The sequence below is a fragment of the Dermochelys coriacea genome, chromosome 1 (genome assembly GCF_009764565.3).
Source record: "Dermochelys coriacea isolate rDerCor1 chromosome 1, rDerCor1.pri.v4, whole genome shotgun sequence".
In the NCBI taxonomy this organism is placed as follows: domain Eukaryota; kingdom Metazoa; phylum Chordata; order Testudines; family Dermochelyidae; genus Dermochelys; species Dermochelys coriacea.
This window is the reverse complement of record NC_050068.2, coordinates 201,139,441-201,167,379: the sequence shown is the minus strand read 5'-3', so window position 1 is coordinate 201,167,379 and position 27,939 is coordinate 201,139,441. Positions and strand designations below refer to the sequence as shown.

General features: G+C 43.4%; 1 protein-coding gene across 3 annotated transcripts; it reads right to left on the bottom strand.

The window, feature by feature from the left end:
- Positions 1 to 4: 4 nt before the first annotated feature.
- QTRT2 (queuine tRNA-ribosyltransferase accessory subunit 2) lies at positions 5 to 27,862 on the bottom strand. Of its 3 annotated transcripts, XM_043512134.1 has the most exons (11): positions 27,698 to 27,850; positions 25,148 to 25,377; positions 24,156 to 24,211; positions 22,012 to 22,088; positions 21,586 to 21,662; positions 20,771 to 20,867; positions 19,060 to 19,269; positions 16,573 to 16,772; positions 13,358 to 13,509; positions 10,007 to 10,124; positions 5 to 8,826 (listed from the first exon to the last, which is right to left on the bottom strand). In XM_043512134.1, exons 1-11 carry the CDS (start codon positions 27,767 to 27,769, stop codon positions 8,595 to 8,597), a joined length of 1,521 nt encoding a protein of 506 aa, XP_043368069.1. In that variant the 5' UTR covers positions 27,770 to 27,850; the 3' UTR covers positions 5 to 8,594. The 3 variants fall into 3 exon arrangements, with proteins under 3 accessions (XP_043368069.1, XP_038241148.2, XP_038241156.1); XM_038385220.2 differs by lacking the exons at positions 20,771 to 20,867; positions 22,012 to 22,088 and adding an exon at positions 13,137 to 13,244; XM_038385228.2 differs by lacking the exons at positions 20,771 to 20,867; positions 22,012 to 22,088 and having other exon boundaries at positions 27,698 to 27,862.
- Between the last annotated feature and the right edge of the window lie 77 nt (positions 27,863 to 27,939).

Below are 27,939 nucleotides of genomic sequence, written 5' to 3'. Positions count from 1 at the left end.
ATCATTTAGTAACTAAAAGGTAAAGGTTTAATAATAGAAGAAGAGAGTTAATAATGGTTAATAGATCATATACATACAAAACAATTGCAAGTCCTTATTTTAGGTTTGTAGCAGTGATGTTACAGACTGCTAGCTTGTAAAGTCTCTGGTAATTTCCAAGAGGTTAGTAGGTCCTCAGTCCATAGTTCAAAATGCTACTTTTAGTTGTAAATCCACAGTCCAGAGCAGGAAAGAGGCAAAATGGAGATTTCTCAGGGATCTTTTATAGCTTCTGCCACGTGCCTGGAAATTTACTGTCTCACAACAAAGCTCACAGCCCAGTTTGTGGAAAGTTACTTGCCCAAGATGGAGTCCAGGGTCACAAGAGCATATAACATGTCCTTATATGCTTCGATACTCACAGGGGTAGCCATTGTCCATATTCTTACTAAGGCGCCCACAGGAAGGCTTACTGGGTGGGATGAGTTTCTTCTATGGCCCATTGTTAGAGTGAAGTGTCCTTACTGGGCCATCAACACATAGCGGTCTGGCCTTGATGTAAATTTTACCTGGTGAGTGTTACCCAGGAATACAGTACATGTGTAAGCTACTAATGTATTCATAACTTCAGATACAAAGATAATACACGCATATAAACAGGATAATCATACTTAGCAAATCATAACTTTTCCATTGACACCTTACATGACATACTTTGTCCAAGATTTGTTGCAACTGTATAAAGTGGTAATATCAATTAAATCAATGGTCATATTCAACCATACAGAATCACCCACTGGCAGGCTGAGGTTGGACAAATCCTAAGCATGGTATCTTCTAGCTTTTGTTCAATGAGTCCTTGCAAGGTCAGATGCTACTGATTCAGTCCAGCTCTGTTAGTCCCAAACTAGCCATTCCCAGCCCCCTGCAGGGCAAAAGCCCTTCCAGCACTGCTTCCCTGACCATCACCACATCAGCTCTTCCTTGGCCCAGCACCTCTCTGACTGCCATAAATAGAACCTACAGTTTCTGATTCCTAGTTCCACTCCCTGCTTTAACCACGTGACAGTGCTGGGGGCAAGTGAGGAAGGCCCATGAGAGACTGTCTCATGAATTTGGTCACAGGTGGGTAAGTGTCTTCTTGCTGCCAAGCACCAGGCAGAAGCTACATCTCTCACCTTCCTGACCCCCCAGGAATATGAGGTAGGGAAAAAACCTCACAACCAACAAGAGAATTAATGTAATTAAAAATGAGTATCAGCATAATTACTTAAATATCTTTAAGAGGCAAAACCAGGCTGCTGTCTGATCAGCAACATGGGGCTGACCTTTCTGGCTCCCTGCCCCAGGAATCATTGTCAGTTTTAATAAGCTTTATCCCATAGCCACAAATGAGGCTAATTGAACAGTACAGCAAAGGCTGTTTCTAATCAGGCAGGAACAGCTCAGCATTTCACCCTGCGACTTTCTCAGCAACCCGTCACTGCCTCTGTCAGCGAGAAGGAGCCTGGATGTGATGAGGAAGTGGATTCGGGTGACCCGGCACATTGAATTGGCTGTTGCATGACAGCCTTTCTATCCAGCTGCAGTGTGTGAACCCGCTGGGTAAATGCGGGTGGCTGATTGTCTTGTAGATAGATATCTGTGGGTTGGGAGGGGATGGCATAATGGGCCTGAGTATCAGGTATGAAGCAAGAGCATCCAGCTTCTCTGGAAGCACAGGCTTGAAGCTCATCATTTCCATTTCAGCCCTTTGTCTTTCTAGTCAGACACGCAGCATTGGTTTAGAATAGGGCTGTTGATTAATCACAGTTAACTCATGCGATTAACTCAAAAAATTAATCTTGATTAAAAAAATCAATCGTGATTAGTCACACTGTTAAACAATAGAATACCAATTGAAATGTATTAAATATTTTGGGATGTTTTTCTACATTTTCAAATATATCAATTTCAATTATAACACGGAATGCAAAGTGTACAGTGCTCACTTTATATTATTTTTGATTACAAATATTTGCACTGTAAAAATGATACACAAAAGAAACAGTATTTTTCAATTCACTTCATGCAAGTACTGTAGTGTAGTTTCTTTATCATGAAAGAGCAACTTACAAGTGTAGTTCTTTTGTTACATAACTGCAGTCAAAAACAAAACAATGTAAAACTTTAGAGCCTACAAATCCACTCAGTCCTACTTTTTCAGCCAATCGTGAAGAGAAACAAGTTTGTTTATATTTACGTGAGATAGCGCTGCCCACTTAATTACACTGTCATCTGAAAGTGAGAACAGGCATTTGCATGGCACTTTTGCAGCTGGCATTACAAGATATTTATGTGCCAGATGCGCTAAAGATTCATATGCCTCTTCATGCTTCGGCCATTGTTCCAGAGGACATGCTTCCATGCTGATGATGCTCGTTAAAAAAATGTTGCGTTAATTAAATTTGTGACTGAACTCTTTGGGGGAGAACTGTAGGTCTCCTGCTCTGTTTTACCTGCATTCTGCCATATATTTCACATTATAGGAGTCTCGGATGACGACCCAGCACGTTTGTTTTAAGAACACTTTCACTGCAAATTTTACAAAATGCAAAGAAGGTAGAATGTGAAATTTCTAAAGATACCTACAGCATTCAACCCAATGTCTAAGAATCTGAAGTGCCTTCCAAAATCTCAGAGGGATGAGGTGTGGAGCATGCTTTCAGAAGTCTTAAAAGAGCAACATTCTAATGTGGAAACTACAGAACACAAACCAACAAAAAAGAAAATCAACCTTCTGCTGGTGGCATCTGACTCAGATGATGAAAATGAACATGCATCAGTCCGCACTGCTTTGAATCGTTACCAAGCAGAACCCATCATCAGCGTGGACGCCTGTCCTCTGGAATGGTGGTTGAAGCATCAAGGGACATAAGAATCTTTAGCGCATCTGGCATGTAAATATCTTGCTACAACAGTGCCATGCAAATGCCTGTTCTCACTTTCAGGTGACATTATAAACAAGAAACAGGCAGCATTAACTTCTGCAAATGTAAACAAACTTGTTTGTCTGAGCAACTGGCTGAACAAGAAGTAGGACTGATTGGACTTGACGGCTCTAAAGTTTTACTTTGTTTTACTTTTGAATGTTTTACTTTTTTTGTACATAATTCTACATTTGTAAGTTCAACTTTCATCATAAAGAAATTGCACTACAGTACTTGTATTAGGTGAATTGAAAAATACTTTCTCGTTTTTTACACTGCAAATATTTGTAATAAAAAATAAATATAAAGTGAGCACTGTAGTCTTTGTATTCTGTATTGTAATTGAAATCAATATATTTGAAAATGTAGAAAACATCCAAAATTATTTAAATAAATGGCATTCTATTATTGTTGAACAGCGCAATTAATCGTGATCAATTTTTTTAATCATGTGACAGCCCTAGTTCAGAACTTTCTCAACACCAAAAGAGTTCCTCCCCACTATTTAAAAAAAAAAAAAAAGGAGAGAAACTGACAAAAGAAATTAGAAAGGTAGTTCCCAGTAACACTTTTACGCCAGTCTTGGCAACACCTGTTGTGGATACTCTGAACAGCTCCCACTCCATTCTGTGCAGGCCTTGCCAAGTCCAAACCATCTTAACCTCTGCTCCATCCCCCCAGATACCTTATCTCCATTCCCTCATCCACTCTGTGAAAGACATGACACGCACTCCATCCCAATCCCTGTTCTGTTCCAAACCACCTGCTCCTCCTCTATTTTAGCATCTAACTTTCCTAAGAAATAAGAAAGACACCCCTTTTACATACAGCACACAAAAGTGTTCTTACACATTGCAAAATATCAAGTACAGCTCTGTGCAGCAGAGTGCAATACAACTAGAAAGCGCAATATTAAGACACATGGTTAGGAATCAAGAGTTCCTATACCCAGCTCTGCCACTGACTTGCTGTGAGACCTTGGGGAAGTCGCTTCACTTCTCCGTGCCTCGGTTTCCCTGTTTGTAAAATACGGATAATTCTGAGCTATATCCCGTGGGGGCATTTCAAGTCCACATAAATACAAATCATTATTACACAGCATCCTTCAGCCCAAGGGAGTGCTTCACAACACACAGCCCCAATGAAATGCAGCCATCATTGAGTTGGAAGGTAGCAGTCAGCGGGTGCACAGTAGAATAGAGGGAGCAGGGAAAAGTCTGGCCAAGGATCTAGGAACAAACCCTCCCACGTGAAACATCTGTGGGATCTAATGTCTAAGCACAGCAGATAGGACCTTGGTATTTAAATTTTTTTCTAAAGGACCCATGTGCTGAAAACTGCTGTGAATCTAAAACTTTGGAAGGATGAAGGGCTAAGATAAAACCAATGATCTTCACACCTGAGGTTCTATTAGAGCATTTGGGTGCTTCAAACTTGATACTTAAACCCCTATTCCATCCCTTTGGCTAGAATGTGGTAAACATGGTGGAAAATATTAAGGCTGAGATGTTCAAAGCTGTCTAATGGATCTAGATGCTCAATTCCCATTAATTTCAATGTGAACTGACTTGAGCATACAAGTCACTTAGAAGCAGCTTTGGAAATCTCAGCCTTGAAGTTTAAATAAGCCAGGTCAACAACACAGCGAGCCCCTTCCATCGAAACTACAATCACAAAGTGCTCCGTGGAATATTCATACGCATACAGGCATAAAAAAAACTGTGGGGGGGGGCATAAGCAAGGGAGAGGGGAGGGGTTTTTCTGCTGCACTTTTAATGAGATAGTGAGACAGAGACCTTTAGAAATTGTCAGAAGCCTTAGTTAGTGTCAGTCTTTCTCTTGCCTTCACAGATCTCATTCCTTATCTGTTTAATTAGACTGAATGGATGTAGAAATAACAGAGCAGCCAGCTTTCATCCCTCACCTCACAGCACAGAAGCCACTGCATCTCCCAACTGATATGCCCTAATGGGAAGATGGAGGTCAATGATCTGCTCTTTCTGCTTTGGCAGAGGGTACAAGAAGCCATAGGGTGTTAAATCTTCTTTATCCCCTTTCATGCCAGAGCCAGGTCTGTCTATAACCAAGTTATCAGAAGGTTTTAACTCCACTCCCTTTGTCTGATTGCTGTTACCATGCCTACGACAGCGTGCGCTGTGCATAGGCTAGCTGCGTTACTGAGGACAGATGAAGCTACGAGTGAATTATGCTGGTCACCTCAAAGCAGCACCAATTAATCCTTTGGACTGCTCTGCACCATCAATTCTATGCAGCCTGTCCATGTCTTAGGCTGTCTACGCTGGCAACTGAACAACAAAACTTTTGTCTTTCAGAGGTGTTAACCCCACCCCCCGAAAGACAAAAGTTTTGCCACGACAAGTGCCAGTGTGAACAGGGTGTTGTCGGCAGGAGCACTCTCCCGCCAACAACGCAAACGCCGCTCGTTGGGGGTGGAAGTTTTTTGTTGACAGGAGAGCCGACAAACAGCAGCTACACTGTGCGACTTTTAGCAGCACGGCTATGGCAACACAGCCATGTCGCTAAAAGCTGGGTAGTGTAGACACAGCCATAGAAAAACTATTTCAGACACAACTTAGAGGGGGGTTAAATTTTTTATTGGAGCTGGTTTTTATAGCCCTCTGCCTGCAAGGCCAAGTCATGACTGAAAATTTGCAGGGCTCACTTAAAAAAAAGAAGAAAATAGCTACTATTTAAAGCACCTCTAGAATTTACCAAACATTGATTTTCTATCCGTAAGAGTGTCATGATTTTAAAGCTCTCTGGACCAGCCAGGTTTAGAAGGAAATTGTCCATTCAGTTGGAAAGCTGGAACCCCCCATTTCTAGTGGGGTACAACTTCTGTTATCCTGCAGGGTCACAAGATATCTGCCCTTAAACCTGCCATTGGTGCAGGAGTTAACATGGCCTGTAATGGGTATTAGGACTGGATAATTTATGGGAGGGGAGAGAGAAATCAAACATCTGGGGGAAAGGAGGGAATATTTTTTGTGGCAGACTGATCTGAATTTATAAAACAAGCAGATCTTTGAAACTGCTGAAAGGATGGAATGCTAAACCAGTCCTGGCAGCAATGAAATAGTGAGCAGAGTGCAGGCAGAGTGGTCAGAGAAGCGTGGTAAATATAATTTATCACATGGCCCTGTGAACTATCCTCACCACATGTGGTACATAGAACAACATTCTACAGCTGCTGCTCAGAGCTAAACTGATGATATTGCAGAACATTACACTTCTGTGCCTCACCCACTCACTTCCACCCCTTGCCTCCAGTAGTTTTGGGGAGCAAGGTACCCAAGAAAGCTTCCAGAGATGGTGTTCTGTACCAGGGTAGCACTCCACTCCCATCCCTTCTAGTTTTTGCTTCTCAGTAACTAAACAGGTAGGGAGGGGAAATTGCCTTATAGTGAGAAGGGTATTATAGGCCCCAAATGAAACTAGGTATCTGGTTGGAAGCAGATCTGAGAAGTTGGTAGGTTATTAAGAAAAGAGCTGCTTACTCTTTTCAGAGTCACTGAACACTCTCAACTAACCCCATGTATAGCACAACCTGGTCTATGGTCTGGGTTTTCTCAGTGGCATTTGAGATTGGCCATTGTTACAGGATGCAATCTAGACCATTGCTCTGTTCCAGTATGATCATTCATACCAAATTAAGACATCTACGGCCAGGTATTGGGGATGGGTGTGGAGATGCTCCACAGCAGAAGCAGTTCCCACAGGCATTCTGCTTAGGGAATTTTCAGGCAGAATGCCTTTGATAGGTGTGAATGGTGCAATTCTCACACGCTTGTGAGATGATGCATGCACACCCCTTTTCTGGGAGCAGCAGGTGGTATGAAGAGTCAGTGCTGTAGCCCCCACCCCACACAACCCCCTTTGGGGTTTGTTTTGACCTGCACATTGTATTCAGGGAGCACAACCACAGGAATTCTAGGTTCACAATGTGTGGCGCATGCAACCTCCCTTCCACTTTACATACCCATGCAGGGGCATTCAGAATCTAGCCCTAAACTGGCGTATGTAACCATTCATGTTAGCTTTGGTTTTGATCCTAGTTCCCAATGGGTGAAAAAGAAAAATAATCAATGAATCCATCTCTACTGCCAAATCAGAAAACCGCAACTAAACAACCTGTCACTATGATGGCATGTGCCAACAGCTCAAAAGAGTCAGGAAAGGAAGTTAAAGACTGGCACATAACATGGTGTAAAAAAGAATGTATATCCATAATGCCCTAATAAAGTCAGGACATGGGAAGGTAATAGTATTTGTGGGGTTGACAGAAGACAGAATTGAAAATTTCCCTGTGATACTGAGCAGCTTTTCTTAAAGAGAAACAGATGTAGCTGCCGCTTCCATGTAGGTTTGAAGGCCGTAAGAATGAAGCAGGAATTAATACAGGGAAACCGTTTGGTCTGTGTTTGGTTGGTCAGACTAGGAAGCAATTCAGAGAGTGTGAAAAATCGTTTTATTGATGTTTTCATAAAATGAGATAAATACATCAATGATTCCAGTATAATGGACATAAAAAACCTAGTAAGAGGAATATAACAGAGCAAATTAATATTAAAAAAGGAGTCATATGGTTTTAAAACAATGCCTTGTCCTGTGGGGTCTCGATCATTTATGTGGCTTCATCTCACATCAGCGTTTGTGTAATCCACTAGGATCTCAGCAGCTAAATATAGCCTACATGACTGTGGTATGTTCAGTGCCACCCATGTGCCAGTATGGGAGTGAGATTCTAGCTCATAAAGGCAGAATGGCAGAGTCAAAAAACCTTGTAGCAGAATATATAGCAGAAAGACTATAGATCAAATGCCCAAAGAGCCATGGATGGGGACCAGCCCTTTGGCTGACGCTCTGCAGTACCATGCAAGGCCAGACCTCGGTTAGAAGGTCCAAGGCTACCAAGGGGGATTGGTGTGCTCGCTTAGTGGCAAGTGCTCTGAATTGCAACATGGGAGACAGCGATATGCTATCCCTCTCTCCCTGGACTGGAACTGTAAGGCAGCATGGAGGAGAGGAGGAAGAGGGGTTGGCATTGAACAGCTTTGAAAGCCTCCCAGGCAGTCAACATCAGTAGGAGGAACATTGGCTGTGGCCTTGAGAAGAGAGGTGTTAGGATGAGGCCGAACCTCATTCCAAGCAAATACGTGAAGACTTTCCCTTCCCTTGTCCCCCACAAGGATTTCTTTAAAGAGATACAAATCCTAACTAGACACACATTCATCTGTTACATTCACTGAGGTTGAAGCAACAGCCCAAAATGGCAGCTGGGAGTCTCCCATAATGCATCTGTCTCTTTTTCTCCCGACCCCAAGCCTGAGAGTTCTGTTGCCTCCAGAAATGCTTTTTGATCACTGAATACAAAAGTAGTTGCACTGGTCCTGCAAGACTCTAGAGAGTCTTTTCCAGCTAATCTCCCTCTCAATTCTTCCACTTAACTGGTGTGAGGGGGAAAATCCTCCTTTCCTGTCATCTAGCCTCACAAATCCGGAATGCACTGCAGGCACTCCAGCCGATATGAACCCAGCGGGAAGTGACAAAACCTGGAGCCTTCCCCCCTTCTCTCTCACCCCTTCTCCCCTACACTCACTGGCCTGGCTATGCATTTCCTGAGCCTCAGAGTGCCTGCCTGAAGATGAGCTCCTTCAGCTGATCCAGTCTGTCATCTCTCAGTGCATCTCGGATGGAGTGGAAGAAGCTGAAGTAGTGCTGAAAGTTATGCATCATGAGCAGGACACCAGCCAACAGCTCATTGGTCACCAGGAGGTGATGGACGTAGGCTCGACTATGGTTTTGACAGCAGTAACAGGTGCATCCGTGAACCAAGGGACGAAAATCATCCCGGTACCTAAGAAGGTAGAAGGGGTAAAAGGGCAATGGGAAAAAAAATGTAATTGCAAGTAGTAGGGAGCACCCATAGTTACCACATAGCAGCTGTTTGGTGGCTTGAGTCAAAAGGTTTGTGGGTTTCAGTCCAGCTCTTAGGGGACCACATCAGACTCCACCCCTGACTGACACTAACTGCATTGCAAAGAGCACTACATACAGGTTCATGAACTGAGTGCAGTAAAGGATTGTTTTAATGCCAGTCGACAGGCTATGTGAGCGGTGATATTACATCCACACATGAAATAAGTTATAACAGCTTTGCCTGCATTACTGTACTATACTATCAAATCAACAAATTACTGCTTTTAAAGTCATACACCTGCTGCATCTCAACACACTAAAATGAACTGATGGGGAACAGGGGAAATAGACACAGTTTCATTCACGGATATAATGTGAGAGCAAACATTAAGGGCCTGACCCAAAACCAACTGACATCAAAACCTGAGTCTCTCAGGATTTTTGATTCAGGCCCTAGCTGAACAGAATAATGGTTGCAACTGAGGGTCTTCTGAAGGTGCCACACTGGTGATATTTTAATCATTTTCCACATGGGGGATCTTTTCATCCACCTCTGAAACGCAGGATTCTCTGGGATGGTAGATTAGATCATTGCTATGTTCACCATTTGTGTAGTGGTAACAGAGCTGAAATTATGGCGGGTGGAGGGAGTGAGAGAAGGAATATAGGCCAAAATGTTCAGAAGTGTGGGTGCCTCCATTTTTGGTGTCCAACCTGAGACACATTAAAAGGTCCTGGTTTTTAATGGGTGGGGGCTCAGCACCCTCCAATGAGTCTCAAGTTGGCCACAACATACTGTGAATGTTGCCATAGGATTTTTAGTAACTAAATGGTCAGAAACTTAGTTTTAACTCGTTTTAAAGATGACACATTCAGCAGTGCATTTCCCCCCAATATCAATCTGGGGCATTTGTCCAATATCAACTGAGAGGAAAGAGGGCCACCCATTCAGTGATCAACATTTCCTGCAGCACCCTAACCGTTCAATGGACATTCCCTGTCCAATGACTGTCCAGGTATGACCCTTAATGGAGGATGAAATCACAGCTCAAAGTGGGAAGGCTACAGACACTATTTAAAAGCCACCACACACAAACCCACCTTCAAAAATACCTTACCTTTTCTCCTTCAAAAATATCTCGAATGGAGTTATTTCTGGGTCAGCTTTTGAGGTTTCATTTATGTCTTTTTCAGCGCCATTTTTTCCTGCATCCTGGATCCCATTTTGCTTAATGACTGTAACAAAATAGTATCACTTCATCAGGCAGAAGCGGACAAGTAAACGTGAAAAATATTCTGACAAGAGGCATCTCAGCTGCCACTTGTCACAGACTGAACTTCCATCTCCATTGTCCCCCTTTAATGATCATACAACAGTCAAGCCAAATAAATTTTAAGTGATCAAATTCAGACAAGAAGAGTGAGGTGGGATGGACACAGCTAATCTGATAAAAATTCAGAACTGAAATAGCTGCATAGTTTTTTGCTGATCTGAGTTTAATTCCTTTTATTAAAGTCATTACAAATCCTTGCAGTCTAAATTGCATTTTGTACAGTGTTTGATCACCTGGATTATTGATCTATTTTACATAACATAAGAACGGCTATACTGGATCAGACCAATGGCCCATCTAGCCCAGTATCCTGTCTTCTGACAGTGACCAGTGCCAGATGCTTCAGAGGGTACGAACAGAACAGGGCAGTTTATTGAGTGATCCCTCCCCTGTTATTCAGTCCCTGCTTTTGGCAGTCAGAGGTTTAGAGAACATGAGGTTGTGTCCCTGACCATCTTGGCTAATAGTCATTGATGGACCCATCCACCAGGTAATTATCTAATTCTTTTTTGAACCCAGTTATACTTTCGGCCTTCACAACATCCCATGGTGATGAGTTCCTCAGGTTGACTGTGTGTAGTATCAAGAAGTACTTCCTTTTTCTTGTTTTAAACCCTATGCCTATTAATTTCATTGGGTGACTCTTGGTTATTGTGTTATGTGAAGTGGTAAATAACACTTCCTGATTCACTTTCTCCCCACCATTTATGACTTGATAGACCTCTATCATATCCCTCAGTTGTCTCTCTTCTAAGCTGAACAGTACCAGGCTTTTTAACTTCTCCTCATATGGAAGCTGTTCCATACCCCTCATCAATTTTGTTGCCCTTTTCTGTGATTTCTACAATTCTAATATATCTTTTTTGAGATGGAATGACCAGAATTCAACACAGTATTCAAGGTGTGGGCGTACCTTGGATTTATTTAGCAACATTATGATCTTTTCTTTCTTATCATCTGTCCATTTCCTAATGGTTCCTAAAATTTGGTTAGCTTTTTGGACTGCCGCTGCACACTGAATAGATATTTTCAGAAAAGTATCCACAATGACTCCAAGATCTCTTTCTTGAATAGAAACAGCTAATTTAGACCCCATAATTTTGTATGTATAGTTGGGACTATGTTTCCCAACATACATTACTTTGCACTTATCAACAATGAATTTCACCTGCCATTTTGCTGCCCAGTCACCCAGTTTTGTGAGATCCCTTTGTAACTCTTTGCAGTTCACTTTTGACTTGCCTACCTTGAGTAATTTTGTACTGTCTGCAAAATTCACCCACTTTCCCAGACAATTCATTAATATTTTGAACAGCTCTGGTCCTAATACAGATTCTTGGGGACCCTGCTATCTATCTCTCTCCATTGTGAAAGTTGCCCATTTATTCCTGCCCTTTGTTTCCTGTTTTTTAACCAATTACTGATCCACGAGACACCTTCCTTTTTATCCTACGACTGCTTACTTTGCTTAGGAAATTTTGGGGAGGAACCTTGTGAAAGGCTTTCAGAATGTCCAAGAATACTATATTACTAGATCACCTTTGTCCACGTGTGTTGACCCCCTCAAAGAATTCTAATAGATTGGTGAGGCATGATTTCCCTTTACAAACACAGTTATTGATTCTTCCCCAACATATCGTGCTCATCTGTGTGTCTGATAACTCTGTTCTTTACCATAGTCTACTATAGTTTCAATCAATTTGCCTGGAACTGAAGTTAGGCTTAATTGCCAAGATCGCCTCTGGAGCCTTTTTTAAAAATCAGCATTACATTAGCTATCCACCAATCTTCTAGTACAGAGGCTGATTTAAGCAGCTTACATACCACAGTTTAGATTTAGATTCTGCTGGAGTTGACAAGGGATTCATGTGCTTCCAATCCACTTTTTTTGAAGTTGCTGAGTTTGATTATTTTTGGGGAGGGTGGGGGGGCTGAACAATTTAAGTCAGAAAGTCTTGACTGTGGTGGCAGCGATAATGCAGTTATGGGTGAAGATTCCACACCAGAATTTTCAGCAGCACATATCTTTCACAAATCATTACCTTGGCATCTGAAATGTCTCTGGCTTGCTCTCAAGTCAGAGGGGATGTTTCTGGGAAATTATTACTATGATGTACTATTTGTATTGTGATAGTGCCAACGACGCCCAGTCACGGACCAGGACCCCATTGTACTAGGCACTGAACAAACACAGAAAAAAAAAAGGCGGTCCCTGAGCCCAAAGAACTTACAACCTAAATATAGGACATGAGACACAAGGATGCAGATGGATGGAGGAGGGAGCACAAGGAAACAATGAGACAACAAATGTGCTGCAAGTCTATTCAGCTGGTTTGAATTACCCAGGCATGAAAAACAAAACTGGATTCCAGCCATTAAGAGAACTGTTGGATACTTTTTTGTATTAAAACACTTATGTATAGGAAGGATGACAGCCTCTCTGCATTGCTCAGACATTTGGTGGGACCATATGTAATACCAAGCCTTTACTTACTCATTTAAGCAGATACCTTCTGTCATGGGGATTTGACTAATCTGCATTATTTTGGAAGTATTTATACTAATCAAGGGAGCAAACTGGGTGAAGGAAAGGAAAAAAAACTGCCCAAGAAGACTGGCATCCCCAACACTGCCCAGCTGGAGAGGGAGAGAGGAGCTACATTACATACTGAATTTGACACTGCCAGGTGCCTTCAAATCCCATTGAAATGTATAGGCCAAATCCTGTCCTGCTGAAGGGAAGGACAATTCTGCCATAGACTCCAATGGGCGCAGGCCCAAAGGGAGATGAGGGAACTCAACACATGACAGCATCAGGCATACAAAGGCTTCTGTTCAATGAACCTCAGAGGATGTATAACTATGTTTTGGTTAACTGGATTTGGATAACCCAGATCCTAAATTAAGGTCTCACGTTCTCTTTGCTTAACTTCATCCCAAGTACTACCCAAAACAACTTCTCCCCTGGAACAAGCGGGACTCAGCTGTTCTTCTCTGGCTCCAGTGGTTACGATACTTTTTCCTGTGACAAATGAGGCACATGAAAGATGACTGTGGAGCATGAACTATATTGGACATGATACCATTGTTACATCAGCTTACAACCACAATGGGAAGTTTATCATGAAAATCTACCTGCAGCTTCAGGGTCAGGACTGTAATCGTAGCTGAAGGATAGGGCACAGCCTCGCTCTGTCACGTGGTAGGGAAAAACGCTCTCAAACACATCCACTCCTCTTTCGATGCACTCCAGTACCTCATCTGGCTTGCCAATACCATGAATGAGTCTAAGAGAGAGATACAACAATATAGGTCTAAAGTGTACTGAATGGCACTTACTGGGTCATTGCAGTCTCTCTCCAAGGAGAGGACATAGGTTCATAGGAATTGCCTTAATGGATTAGACCTGAGAGTACCAAGCAGTCCAGCATCTTGTCTCTCACAGTGACCAGCACCAGATGCTTCAGGAAAGGCGTAAGAAATCCCAAGAGTGGAATTCACTGGAATGTATTTCAGCCAGAGAAAACAGTAACTTGTGAGCCCTGCTGTCATTAAACAGGGTGAAAGTTGACACATGGTCTATCGCCAAGCACGAGACCATCCTTCTCCCACGTCCCATCTGTCTGGTATACAGCACCCACTGTTCTGCCTTTGTTTAGAAGATTACACCAGCCACACATTAACTCAAGGATAACATCAAAACCTTATCAATTGTGTTTAAAGTGATTTGGCTTCAACACCCATGTACATTGATTCTATCTCACGAGCCATCTGACACCTTACGCTCTGGGACAGATACTTTGTTGCACATTCTATGCCCGGGGTAGCAAATGGTTACCAGGTATGGGGATCTATTTAGTACATTAGGCTCCTAACTAGCAAGTACCATTCCATGTGCTGGAGGGTCCTTTTGAAATCCAGCAACAAAGTCACAAATCCACCCCAAAACCAGAACCCACAAACATATAGGTAACATGAGTTATTTTACTTGTGTGTAGTCCTCCTTAAGGCAGTGGGACTACTCATGGAAGTAATGTTACTCGTGTTTACAGAACTGGGTCCTCAAAGCAAAGAAAAAAATTCATATTTATTTCACGCCGCTGCCCCATCACAGTGCATGGGAGATAATCTGCAGTTGATCCTCAGTAGACGGTATTTGGAAGGCTCTGGGAGTAGATTCCAACAGGTGCAAAAAGTATTAGGGGATGATACGTCTCAGTGGTGGGGAGGCATTCCCCTTTTGGGAAGCATATATTTACTTTATAAGTGTTTGGGATCTGTCTGCATGATGAGGCACTAATGAGAAAAGTCACTGTGGGAGGGCTCAGATTTCCTCCCCTTCCCATGTCCAGCTCTAATGTGCCCAGTTCACACAAGGGGATTTCCTTTCAGCTGATTTTCCTAAGAGGCAATTTCCCCCAACAGCCAGCGCTATCAACTCCCCCGGGACTTGGCAATCCAGCTGGGCTCTTTCTGCCTCTTACGCCATCAGTGGTAACACAGATATTGCTCCTGTCCCAATTTAGCTGGCAGCTTTGTTGAGCATGGGTGAGGCAGAAGAGAATATAATAGTTGTGCTTTCCCCCAGGTGCACTGGCTGTGCTGACAACAGTAAAAGCTAATGTACAGCAATGAACTAAACAGATCACTAGGAAAATACACAGAGACTGAGAAGTGCAGTAATAAGGTGCCATTTTTAGTCATTTTTCTGACCATAATTACATAAGACCCAGTATGAGCACAGAACATGGATGGGAAAAGTTTACAAGATGATTTTGTTACATTCCCTGCTCCAGATAGGAAGAAAATGCTATTTAATAGTTAAACAATCAGTACTTATACATGTGATCGAGTCCCTGACTGCAATGTTTCTTACAGAGGGCAAGGGTATAGCCTTTCTTGCAGATGGTGAGATTTCTAAGAATGCTCTGGTTAAAATGAGAAGACAAACCTTCTAAACAATAGGTTTAGGTAGCATCTTTCAAAAGATCCCAAAGGGCTTTAGAGACCATGTACATAGGCTATACTCTTTTACCATAGAAAAGCAGCCATCTTTGGAGTGGGACAAAACAGCTGTTCTTCACCAACTACACAACACATTTTTAATATGGGCATGCATATGTGCATGCGTGTGTGTGTAAAATAGCTTCTACAACTAAATGTAAGAAAGTGGGATGTAAGTATCACACAGGACCCACAGGATACCCACCTTTACTCTTATAAAGAGCGGTCGTGATCACTTGTCTGAAATAGAGACGTAAACTATTTGATAGATGAGGTGGATGCACTTGTACTGTCACTCAGGTTAGCTGGACTGATAAGACAATACAGCTCATTGGGGAACCTATTTAAGGTAGCTTGGATGGCAGCAACACGAGCTATGGAGAGCTCCAAACTCGAGGTACCTCTGAGCAAAAGATAACTGCAAGGCTAGAACCATGCTCCTGCATTTCCCTTCCCTTTGGTCACCATAAACTGAGGGTTCAAGTCTTAGAAGGTGGTCAGGACAAAGGGGTGCTCAGAGGGAAGCTCAGCTACAGGAATTAGCAGAATGTGAATCATTCTCCTCATAAGACACTGGAAAAGACAGCATTCATTGAGTTGAAACATGAGCTCCGTAAGAGCACAGAAGAGTATAAATGAGGCATCTGTTTTTACCCCTTCCTCCCAAAAGACTCCAACTGTACTATCTTGGCACTCTTGGCATGCATTAGATTGTGTTTTCTGGAGCCTCTAGCATGTTTATAAACATTTCTGGGAATCTTGAATGAGTGTCTATCATTTATAAGATTCAGGGTAATCTAACGGCTGGAGCCCGGCACAGTTCATGCAGGCAACATACAAGTGTTCCCCATCCTCATCTGCCAATGCCTCTCGCTCCAAATCTACAGCCCACCTGATATTCCAGTCTTCTGAGAGGAGATAGCTACAGCAAACCAGGTAGGAGTTTTTGCTAGGTGGATAAACATTCACTCCAGATTGCAATGATTGAAACTCTTTTTAATTATGTTCCAAGTTAGTCATGATCCATGGAGGCCAAAGGTGAAGGGCTCATACCAATCCCACCCATGATTCTGTCTAGAAATAGATTTGAACCCAAACTCTGAATCCTCCCCAAAGGAAGAGATCATATCCATACTGCAGGCTGTTCCATATTTCTCGCCAACTATTCCTTACAAGTAAAATTGGGGCCATCAAAGTCAGCACTTATATAGCAAAGGACTCAGCATTTGGCTCACTCAAGAATCTTCGAGAATAAATGGATTTCCTGGACACTGGCCGGAAGCGGCCTGTGGTAATTACCTACAGTAGAACACATGGATTTTGATCTCTCCCCCCTTAAATCTGACCTTGGTTTATCCTCCGGCAGCTCCGCTGTGACAGAGGCCAACAGTTTCAGCTTGGTCTCCTTGGCCATGGCTTGTCCCTGAAAACCATCCAGCAGGAAACCACCCACAGGTCGCTTGGCAGTCTCTCTAGCTGACCTGAGTCTCTCTTCCAACATGTCTCCGCCTTCGATCACTCCAACCATCACACTGTCCTGCAACTCCTGGGCCAGGTGAAAGTTTCAAATTTAAAAGAAGTGCACTTCACCAAACAAATCTGTTCCAGGAAAGCCCACCACCACCCAGGAGTTGGTGGGTTGGCCCAAAGTCTGGACACTTGGCACTCTGGATTTGCTTCCCGGGCACCGTTGGGTTCAGGGGTAGTTGACCCTTCCTCAGATGTATCAATTAGGACCAGTTAGGACGTAGTGTATGTGACGTTACACTCTATATGACTCTATGAAAATACGCTAATGACTGTGAATATAATGTAACTGGAATATACTTCATGCAAAAGGTCTCTTGTAAGGTATCATTACAAAGTTTATAATCTACTGAATGTGGTCATCCAGTTTATATAAATGTATCATTCTTGTATGTGAAACCAGAAATATGAAATATAACTCTGAGATCCTATTATAATTATGCAAAGTGTGGGCCATTAATGGTGGTTTGGAATCTTGATGGCTCCTAACAACTAGGACAATTGGTTGTAAATGGCTCTGTTTACTTGCAAGCCTTCCTGTGAGTCATGCCAGGAATAATGAAGGCTTGAGGTCTCCCAGGACATGTGACCAGGTCACCTGGTACTGGACTCCATCTTAAACCTGGTGGCTTTTCTATTTAGGAGGGGTTGAGACCCAGAGACACAAAAGATTCCCACCTTGTGCCAAAGGTATATAAAGGGGTGGAACAGAACAACGGGGTTCCAGTCATGAGAAATCCCCTAGTTACCACCTGAACTGGAACTAACAAGGATTGTACCAGGGGAAAGGATTGGCCCAGACTAGGAAGGACTCTAGTCTGTGAAGGAAGCTTACTGGAACATCTCTGAGGGTGAGACTTCATCTGTAATCAGTTTCTTAAATGTATTAGACTTAGACTTGCATGTTTTGCTTTACTTTACTTGGTGACTTGCTTTGTTCTGTCTGTTATTACTTGGAACCACTTAAATCCTACTTTTTATACTTAATAAAATCACTTTTTGCTTATTAATTAATCCAGAATAAGTAATTAATACCTGATGGAGTAAACAGCTGTGCATATCTCTCTGTCAGTGTTATAGAAGGCGGACAATTTATGAATTTACCCTATATAAGCTTTATACAGAGTAAAACGGATTTATTTGGGGTTTGGATCCCACTGGGAACTGGGTATCTGGATGCTAGAGACAGAAGCACTTCTTGAACTGTTTTCAGTTAAGCCTGCCGCTTTGGGGGACGTTGTTTAGACCTGGGTCTGTGTTTGCAGCAGGCTAACGTGTCTGGCTCAACAAAGCAGGGTTCTGAAGTCCCAAACTGGCAGGGAAAAAAGGGCTCAGAGGTAATCTCAGCACATCAGGTGACAGTCCCAAGGGGGTCTCTGTGACCCAACCCATCATAGTGTAGTCTAGGGTTTAGAACAGGAGAATATGAAGGTTCTGTTTCTGATGCTGCCAGCAACTCATTTCATCTGTGGGTCTCATTATCCCCATCTCCCATAAAGAAATAATACAACTAACCCACCTTTGGCAATCTGCCTTGTGTTTCTTAGGCAAAGGCACTACAGAAATGCCAAGTATCAATGCAGAACACATTAGGGAGATCCTGCCCCAATTCCTTGCTGCTACCATGGCTGTCACCCACCACTATGCATGTCCCATGGTCTTTCAAGGGATTTCTAGCATCAGTTCCTGGCAGCCCCAGGCTAGGCCCCTGGTCTCCTCACTAGTCCAGGTACAGGCATGTCCCCCAACACTAGGAACAGGAGAAGTCTCTCAAACCCACTGGAAAGGCTAAGGAGTGGTACTGATGAATCCTATTCAGTTCCCCTCAGCTAGGTGGACTATGGTTGCAACACACGGCTCAACAGAGTTAAAGCTGGAAAAAATAAAACGGAAAGGCATGGTAGGTGGGATCTCTGATTTCTGAACAAGGAGAAAATCCTATCCGCTGCTCTACCAAGGAATACAAAGTGACTCTAAAAGGATAGGAGACCACTGTTCTATGAAAACAGAAGGAATTAAAGCCATGGAGGCTGAACTCCTCCTCACTCCTAGAGGTTAGTCCATCTGGGTCAAGGGTGAGGCACAAGGGCAGCATGAGAGAAGTTTGGTAGGCTGCTGCCCATGTTATGCCTAATCTGTGGATAGACTAAAGACTTCCATCTCCACTCCAGCCCTAAAATCACTCAGGTCTAACCCCACTGTGTGCACTAGGTGTTCTTTTGCTCACGTGCTGGGACTTTCACAAGGCTCAGCACACACAGAAAAGCAGCTGCAGTGCTGCTGCCCCCGATACATTTGGACCTTACCGGTGATTTTTCCTGCAGCTGAAGGCACTCATCCAGGAAGGAAAGCGACCGGTCCACAGACTTCTTGGCCCGCTTTCTGGAGGTTTCACCAGAAATAGTGTCTCCGTCAGAGAGGCACTGAAACCAATCTGGCTGGAGAGCACGCTGCATGCTCATGAACTTGGAAGCTGTCATTTCCATTCGCCCTCCGTATCCCCAAAGGGACACTGTCTGTCAAACGCAAGCAAAGGGAACACAGGGATGGATGTTAATTGAAGAGGTTAAGAGACCTTTCAGGGGAACAATTGGTCCTGGTAAAATGCTTGCCACTGCAATAACATTCCCTGGACAAGCTCTCAAAGGGACAAAGCTCAGAAAACCACCTCTGGCATAAGGCATGAAGGTCCAGTGATTTGAGCAGGGGACTGGGAATCAGGAGTGCTGGGTTCTCTTCCCGATTCTGACACTAACTCCCTGTGAGACCTTTGGCAAGTCGCGTCATCAAATGCCTCAGTTTCCCCATCTTTACAATGGGAATGGCAACACTAACCTACCTCCCAGGGATGTTGGGAAAACAGGCTTGAGAGCTGAAGTGACTTCCCCTTAGCCATCCAATAAATCAGTTGCAGAGCAAGAAAACACCTAGCTCTCCTGATTGCCACCCTGTGCTCTACTCCATGAATAGTTGCCAACTATGGCAAAATGAATTGCAAGTCATTTTGCAGTGCCTACACAAAAGAAAGTCTTTGAACAGTAAACTTATACATACACACACTCCTGAGGGTAATTCCACCATTTCCCAAGAGGTCAGATGTGAGGCCTGAAATTAAGTTAAGTTATCTCACTTTTTTTCCCATTCTTCCTAATATGTCTGTGTGCGTAGGCCTTCATCTTCCATTTTCAATATTCTCATATTATCCCATGTAGGATTTTTATATTAGGAAGATAAAGCATTGGCCCAACATTGTAATTCTTGCATGCAAGCTTCTGAGCAAACAAAGGCATTGCACTTCAAGTGCCAGCCTTCTTCAGCGTCATGCATGGGCCTGAACAAGAGAGCTCAGGAAGGGTTATTGAAGCCATCACCACTATGGACATAATGTGTTTCATCTCTATCTGTGGATAATGTAATTACATGGTGTGGGCTGCCTGGCAATTGCTCCAGCTGAGTTGTTATTGGTCTTACTACGCTTGTGATCTTAGATTTTTAATGGACGCCCAAGTAATTTAGGCCTCTACATTTAAAAAAAGAGGATTTTACAACATCTAATATGAACACACGTTTTCATGAATTGTTATTACTTTTTTTTGTTCTCTGAACAGCTTTTCTGTATTTAAATATAACATTCACTCTTCTGATGCATTGGAAACCCATAATAATCAGCATTGTGTTCGTCCACAAGACTCACAACATGAAATTAATCAGATTTGTTTCACTTCTCAAGTTGATGTGGAAAATGTAAACACTGTTTTCGTTTTTTACCAGAATGGCTATTTTATTTAATAAAACTAAACCACGGGGAACGAGATGGCCCAGGTTCAAATCCAACCTGGGACACTGATTCTGCAAAGCAGATCTTTATGACCAAAGTCACAGTAACTTTAAAGAGACTTCATACCAGGGTGAGCATCTGCCAGTCCAGATCCAGTTATAGTATTGGGCCCTAACAGCCTGATCTTATTCCTTTTGAAGTTAAAATTGCCACTGATTTCAATGACAGCAGGATTAAGCCTTAAGCAAATAGCGACAAAAAGTTGTTGCCATCTGACAACATTGTAGCCTGTGTGAAATTAGTTTGGTGGGATTCAACCCAGTTCCCAGGTGTCCTCTTCACAAAAATCAACACCACAAAAAAAAAATTACCCACTTTTGTTGACACCTTCACCAGATACTTCGAAGACTGAATGGTTCATAAAGATTAAATTCCCTCCCCCGGGCCCTCAGAGGTGGCTTCCCTATGGTTGAGGCACGACAGTGAGCAGTAAGGGCAGAGCAAAGTGTGCGAGAGGAGCCTGAACTGCTGCTGTACATAATCTGTGAATATACACAAGATTTCCTACTCTTGGGCACTCATGTCAGCACCTTCCACCAGCACTAAGTTTCCCTTCATGTGGTCCTCCTGAATGTATGGCTGTACAAGTGAGACTAAAAATATTATGTTTATTGCCAATAACACCAGAGAAAATTTGCTCAATTTACAAGCCACAACTTTTTTAACTGACATATAATCAACTGCACATGAATCCATATTTGTGTGGCCGTATAAAGTCAGCAGACAGGACATGGGCCCTCAGGAGCAGTTATGATGTGTAAAAAAGTGCCTCTATCTGATCATACCTCCACTTTAAACTCCATTGGAAGATGGTGGGGAAAATCTGGACATTGTATCCTAGCATACACTGGTTCACTTTCCTATAACCCCAAAGAGGGAATTCTATAGCTGCTAAGCAGGGCGCACACAATGGTAGATGTGAACACTGACTCTTTGGCATCTGGGAGACATAAGTTTTACGTTGGATTCTCATAAGTTTTTACACTCACGATACCTTGTTGTTGTTGTAGCCAGGTGGGCAGGGGCTACCAGAGTCATGGAGAGAGCAGTACAGCACTGACTCTGGCATACCTGGAGGCACAACAGAAAAATAAATGTCAGCTGTAATCTTGTAGACCACTATGGCTATGTTGGCAACTTGCTAAGAGATGGCTATGAATTTACAAAAAAGGGAACCCAGGAATAAATGCACACACCTGACATCTTTGTCAGAGACAGACACTGCTTGTTTGATCTCCATAGCAACAAAACATTCAGTTGGACAACTCTGTCCACACTCTGCTTAGTTATAGGGAGGGGAGAAGAAAACCACAGGAGTAGCATTATATAATGCTACAAACTATATGTAGCCTTTGGACTGTTTACTTGATTAATGCTACTGCTGCCAAAAATAAACCAGACGCAATGACAGCTGACTCACTTGTCCGCTGAATGAATGCTCTGGGGACATCTGACACTTGACATCGTCTAGGCTGGGTGACATAACCAGTCTCAGACCTGAAGTTTAAAGGAAGGGCAATATATACACCAAGATAGCAGAATGAGCTGTAGCAATGAGAGATTTATGATCATTTCACATGTAACAGAACAAGCTAGATGCAATGAATGCAATAAAGGTTTCTGTTTTATAAATACAGGTAGAGATTTTTCAAAGCCATCTAGGGCAGTGGTTCTCAACCAGGGGCCCAGGGCCCCCTGGGGGGCCACAAGCAGGTTTCAGGGAGTCCTACAAGCAAGATCAGGGTTAAACTCACTAGGGCCCAGGGCAGAAAGCCAGAGCACTACTGCATGGGGCTGAAGCCCAGGACTGTGAGCCCTGTCACCCGGGGCTGAAGCCAAAGCATGAGCAATGTAGCCTCGCGAGAGCCCTGTCTGTTATATGCAAAAAAAACAGTTATTGTGGCACAGATTCGTCGTGGAGTTTTTATAGCATATTGGGGGTGCCTCCAAAAGAAAAAGGTTGAGAACCGCTGATCTAGGGGATTTGATGCATAGGCTATGACTTTCAAAAGAGCCCAAAGAGTTAGGTACCCTAATGCCACTGAAATTCACTGGGGTGCGAATTTCACCTAACATCCTTAGACTCCTTTGAAAATTCCAACCATAACTTCCACTACAATTAATGAAAGATGTCTAAATCCTCTAGATGGTTTTAAAAGTCTTTGCCATATTGTATAGAACTGAATATCCCCAATAACTAATATATTCACACAAAAGCCTAATTGGGCATTCCCTGCACTCAGAACTCACTCCAATAAGCGTTTTGGATGCATAAGGAATGCAGAGTCAGGCCTTTACTCACATAAATATATCCCTAATCAACAGAGGGGACATGACAAATTTGTGTATATACCATAAAAAAAAATTACATCAGGAGAACTCAAAGGTTGCAATGTTAAAAATTCTAGAACCAGGAAAAGCCACAGTTAAGATTTCATGTGCAAACAGCGCCTTTAAGGAGTCCTGGGGACCACAGAAGATGACTGACCCTGGTTCAGTGCTGCTAGATGGCTGATATGCAGTGGGGAAAGAGGAAGACAGGAAGTGTCTGTCTAAGGTAGATAAGTGGTGCCCTGGTGAAAGGCCCTGGAGCCCTTACTTCTCTTTCCCTGGCTACTGGGGGGTGAAGGGCACAACTGATCTGAACTCCTGTTTGTGTTTCTTCCTGAAAGAAAAGGAGCATTCCTGTAGCCAGCCAGCCACCATAGATCAAAGCAAAAAAAGGCAGAGAACAAAGGGAGCAAAATAAGGAGAAGTTTGGGGGGATAGGTAAATGTGAGCTCCCCACTGGTCCGAAAGGATGGCATGATAAGTTTGTTCACATCCTTAAGCTTGCCCTTCAGGGATTTCTGCAGGCCTGTAACATGGTTCCTTCTCCAGACAGCCACTCAAAACAGTTCCTTCAGTTAACAGAGGCAGGAATACCTGTCAGGAGATCCTACCACTTTTTTAAGTGAGACTGACAGGTCCTGTGCTGCTCTGCACTGCCGAGGCTGAATGAGGGCTTTGTATCAAACTAAACTGATTTTATTTTGTGGGGGAAATAACCTAGCCCAGATCAGCAGGGACCTGAAAGCTGTTACTATCTGGGGACTGCGTGAAGAAAGTTGTTCTTAGTATTGTTTCTAGGGGAAGAGGTGTTCACATCACCAAAAAAAATCATCACAAATGGCACTTATTAACACTCACTTATTAACACAGCACAGAGACCAAGGACTGAAAAGTCCAGGGATACTCAACTCCCTTCTTAACCCAGAGTTGGGTCCCTCCAAGTGAGTGCTGAAGCCCATTCCTGGGGTGTTGTGGGAGAAGCTGTAACTGTGAATAAGAGAACTTCAGTCTCTACTGTGAGTGTAATAGTTTACAACTGCATTAAATCCACTTTGAATAGGAAAAAAAAAAAGAGCTTCTTACACAACTCACTTGGGATCAACAACAGATTTGCACTCAAGTTTCTAGGGCTGGACGGCTTGTGCCCTAATTCATTGCACCAAGCAACATGGAAGTGTAGAGGATGCATTTGATGGGATTAGACTGCATCTAAACACACACACAGAATTTTACCTATAAATTTCCCAATTCCTTCTTTATATTCCTCCAAGACCTCGTGAAGTTCTACCCTGTGTCCAAACATAAAAAAATACACATTAGAAAAAAAAATAATGAGAATGAGCCTGCAGAGAGGACTGTGGATAAGCTAATTCCTCAGTATGTTAGAAGACACACTCCAATCTTTCCAAAAAGAGCCTTGAAGTTTCAACCACAGAATGGAGTCAGATGGAGGAATGACCGTCACTACACCAAATCTCACAAGATCTTGTTGCCCCTGTACCTGCAAGATGGAGCTGTCATATAGAGAAGACTCAGGCTTCTTTATTAAAGTGTTGTCCAAATTTGGATTAGACTAGATAATGGAAAAGAAGCCTAAACCCTATCTACACTACAACTTCCACCTTAGTACCACAGTGGATCTGCACAAGTGGGGAGTTACAGGTCCCGTTTTTGTCAAGTACATGCAGCCTAAGACTACAGCTTTTAGAATTAGATTAGGGTGATGAGAGGTTGCTCATTAGAGAGTTTTATAAAAAGTCATAAAGAAACAGGAAAAGGCCATTTACACCATCCTGTTCACTTTTCAAAAAAGGCTTCCCCTTACATATATCTGCTCTTAGCTCTCACCTACAATAAATGTGCAGCAACCCATCCATCCCCAAGAAATCCAACCATAAGGTAGAGCGTGATGGTCAACATCTTGGCCAACACACCAATGACTGAATCAGGGACCTCCACTAGTAAAAATCATGAGCAGCTACATCTTGAGCTAAAATGCCAATACTCGCTAGCTGGGGCTGTAACAGTCTCACATCATGTGGTCTGAGGTGGAATAGCTGATCTATTTGATCTATAGATCTATCTATCTACGATCTCATTGTCCTGATGAACTTTAATGAGGTAAGTCTCAAATGCTTCTGGTGAAGCAAGGAAGTACTGTTTCTTGTTTCCAATGTGGAAACTGAGAACACAAAAGCGGTGTCCAAGCTAGACTTGATACTTACAGAGTTGAAAGCGTGAGTTGTACAATGGCAGGAACCCCTTTAATTGCCTGCAGTGTGTCGTGGGTCAGGTGTGGTGGGGATCCTGTTTTGGTATACAATAGGCAGCCTGGAAGCTCCATGGTTTGAACCCCATTCTTGCCAAGGTTTGTCAGTGTCCCAAGACGACACCCACTGACCACTTTGGAGAGACTCAGCTTCATCCTGGTTAAGTGGCAGGCAGTGTCCACGTCCTTTAAAGAAAGAGATTATTTAGGTAGATCTTTCTCCATCAAGATTTTGTGTTAATATTTGTATCTGTAAAAGCTTAGTAATTGAGGGAAATGGAAAAGTAAATTAATTGTTTCTAAGGCTACTTGGGATTCCAATACACCTGCAATGGATCCATTAGTAGCAGTGGGGGAAGAAGTAGCTCACAGGACAGGTATTATGGTATGAACTTTCATTCAGGAGACCTTGATCTGTTCCTAGTTCTATTGTTGTGACACCTTGGGTAAGTCACTTCATTTCCCAGTGGTGCCATTTCCTCTCCCACCCTTTGCCTGCCTTGTCTATATAGATGGTAAACTCTTCTGGGCAAGAACCGTCCCTCACTGTATTTGTACAGCACTTAGTGCAATGAGACCCATGTCTTTACTAGGGCCTCTGGGTGCCAATACAAATTATTATTTTTAATATTTAATTAGTCAACACTAAAGAAGATTATGAGGAACATAAATCAAGATAGTACAATGGCAGATAAAATTCAGTGTCCATAAATGCAAGGTAATGTACATTGGGAATAATAATCTGAACTATTCACAAACACTAGGGGGGGAGGATTCTAAGTTAACTGTAAAAACAACAAGGAGTCCTTGTGGCACCTTAGAGACTAACAAATTTATTTGGGCATAAGCTTTTGTGGGCTAAAACCCACTTCATCAGATGCATGGAGTGGAAAATACAGTAAAGGTATAAATACACAGCATATGAAAAGATGAGTGTTATTTTACCAAGTGGGGGTCTGGTGCTAAAGAGCCAATTCAATTAAGGTGGAAATGGGCTATTCTCAATTGTTGACAAGGGAGGGAAAAAAAATCATTTTTGTAGTGCTAGTGAGTTGAATGTAATCAAGGTGGCCCATTTCAAACAGTTGACAAGAAGGTCTGAGTATCAGCAGGGGGAAAATTAGTTTTTGCAGTGACCCATCCACTCCCAGTCTTTATTGAGGCCTAATTTGATGGTGTCCAGTTTGCAAATTAATTCCAGCTCTGCAGTTTCTCATTGGAGTCTGGCTTTGAAGTTTTTTTGTTGAAGAATTGCCACTTTTAAATCTATTATTGAGTGTCCAGGGAAACTGAAGTGTTCTCCTACTGGTTTTTGAATGTTATAATTCTTGATGTCAGATTTGAGTCCATTTATTCTTTTGGGTAGAGACTGTCCCGTTTGGCCAAAGGGGCATTGCTGGCACATGATGGCATTGGTAGATGTGCAGGTGAACGAGCCCCAGATAGTAAATACCCAGGGAAAAAAATCTGGACAGTTCAAGGAAAACTTCTGTTCAATGCATAGCTGTAGTTTAAAAAGGCAAATTAAATGACTGACAGATAAAGGAATAGGATAATTTGGGCAGAGTTGATAACTTGTGATTTTTATGGATCACAATTTGAGGTGTACCCCAAAAGTGATCATAAATCCTGAAAAACTGAAGTTATGTGAATCCCTTAGAATCGCAACTCTCATTTAAAGAAGTCTTTCTAGCCCTCCAGAAAAAGAGTTTGAAAATGGGAACCCTGAATGTTCACAACTCAGAGGGCAGATGGGCACAGATCTCCAGATACATTTAAAAAAAGAACAGGGGGACTTGTGGCACCTTAGAGACTAACAAATTGATTTGAGCATAAGCTTTCGTGAGCTACAATGCATCCGATGAAGTGAGCTGTAGCTCACGAAAGCTTATGCTCAAATCAATTTGTTAGCCTCTAAGGTGCCACAAGTCCCCCTGTTCTTTTTGCGAATACAGACTAACACGGCTGCTCCTCTGAAACCAGATACGTTTAGAGCTCGTGACCCTTAAGCCAGTCTCCTGATATATGGTTGCGGGGGGACACACGCACACGCAGGAATGGATATTTGAACGCCTGGGGATGACAACGCTGCGGGTGGAGCAGCCCGAGTCGCCTGCAGGCCCTGCCACGTTCTTTCGCTCGCCAGGGATCTGAGTCCCCCTCCCCCCCCCGGCATTTCGCCGCCTTCCTGCTATTTCACTTCAGCCCCGGGGGAAGCCGGGCGCTGACCCGGGAGAGGGGCGGGTCTGGGGCCCTGCCCTGGAAGCGGGGGAGAGGGAGTTACGGAGCGAGCCCGTCCCGCGCTCACCGCGCAGCGGCGGTTGCTCTCGCGCGGGCCGGGCCCAGCTCCCTGATTGGGGCGCTGGGACCTGGGGTGGGGGTGGGTCGAAGCCCCGCTCGGCTTAACTGGCCCCGGCAGCACCCATCGTGGTGACCGAGGGCTGCCGGGCCAAACGCGCGTGAACGACGCCGGGGCACCCACCCAGACGCTCCCTCTCGCCGTTACCTGGCTCGCGCCCGCCGCCTCCGTCACATAAGCGTCTCTCTTCCCGGGTCCAATCAGCATGCGATACGTCATTACTGAGGGACGCACAAGAGCCTTGTCGCGTGGACGGGGGTAAAGGTGGCTGCGCCGTTGCCATGGGGAAGCGACCCTCCCTGCGCGGTGCATTCTGGGTCTTGTAGTTCGTGCTGATCCAGGTTTCCGTGCGCCTCGTCCAATGGGGAACTCCGTTTGCCACAAGGCTC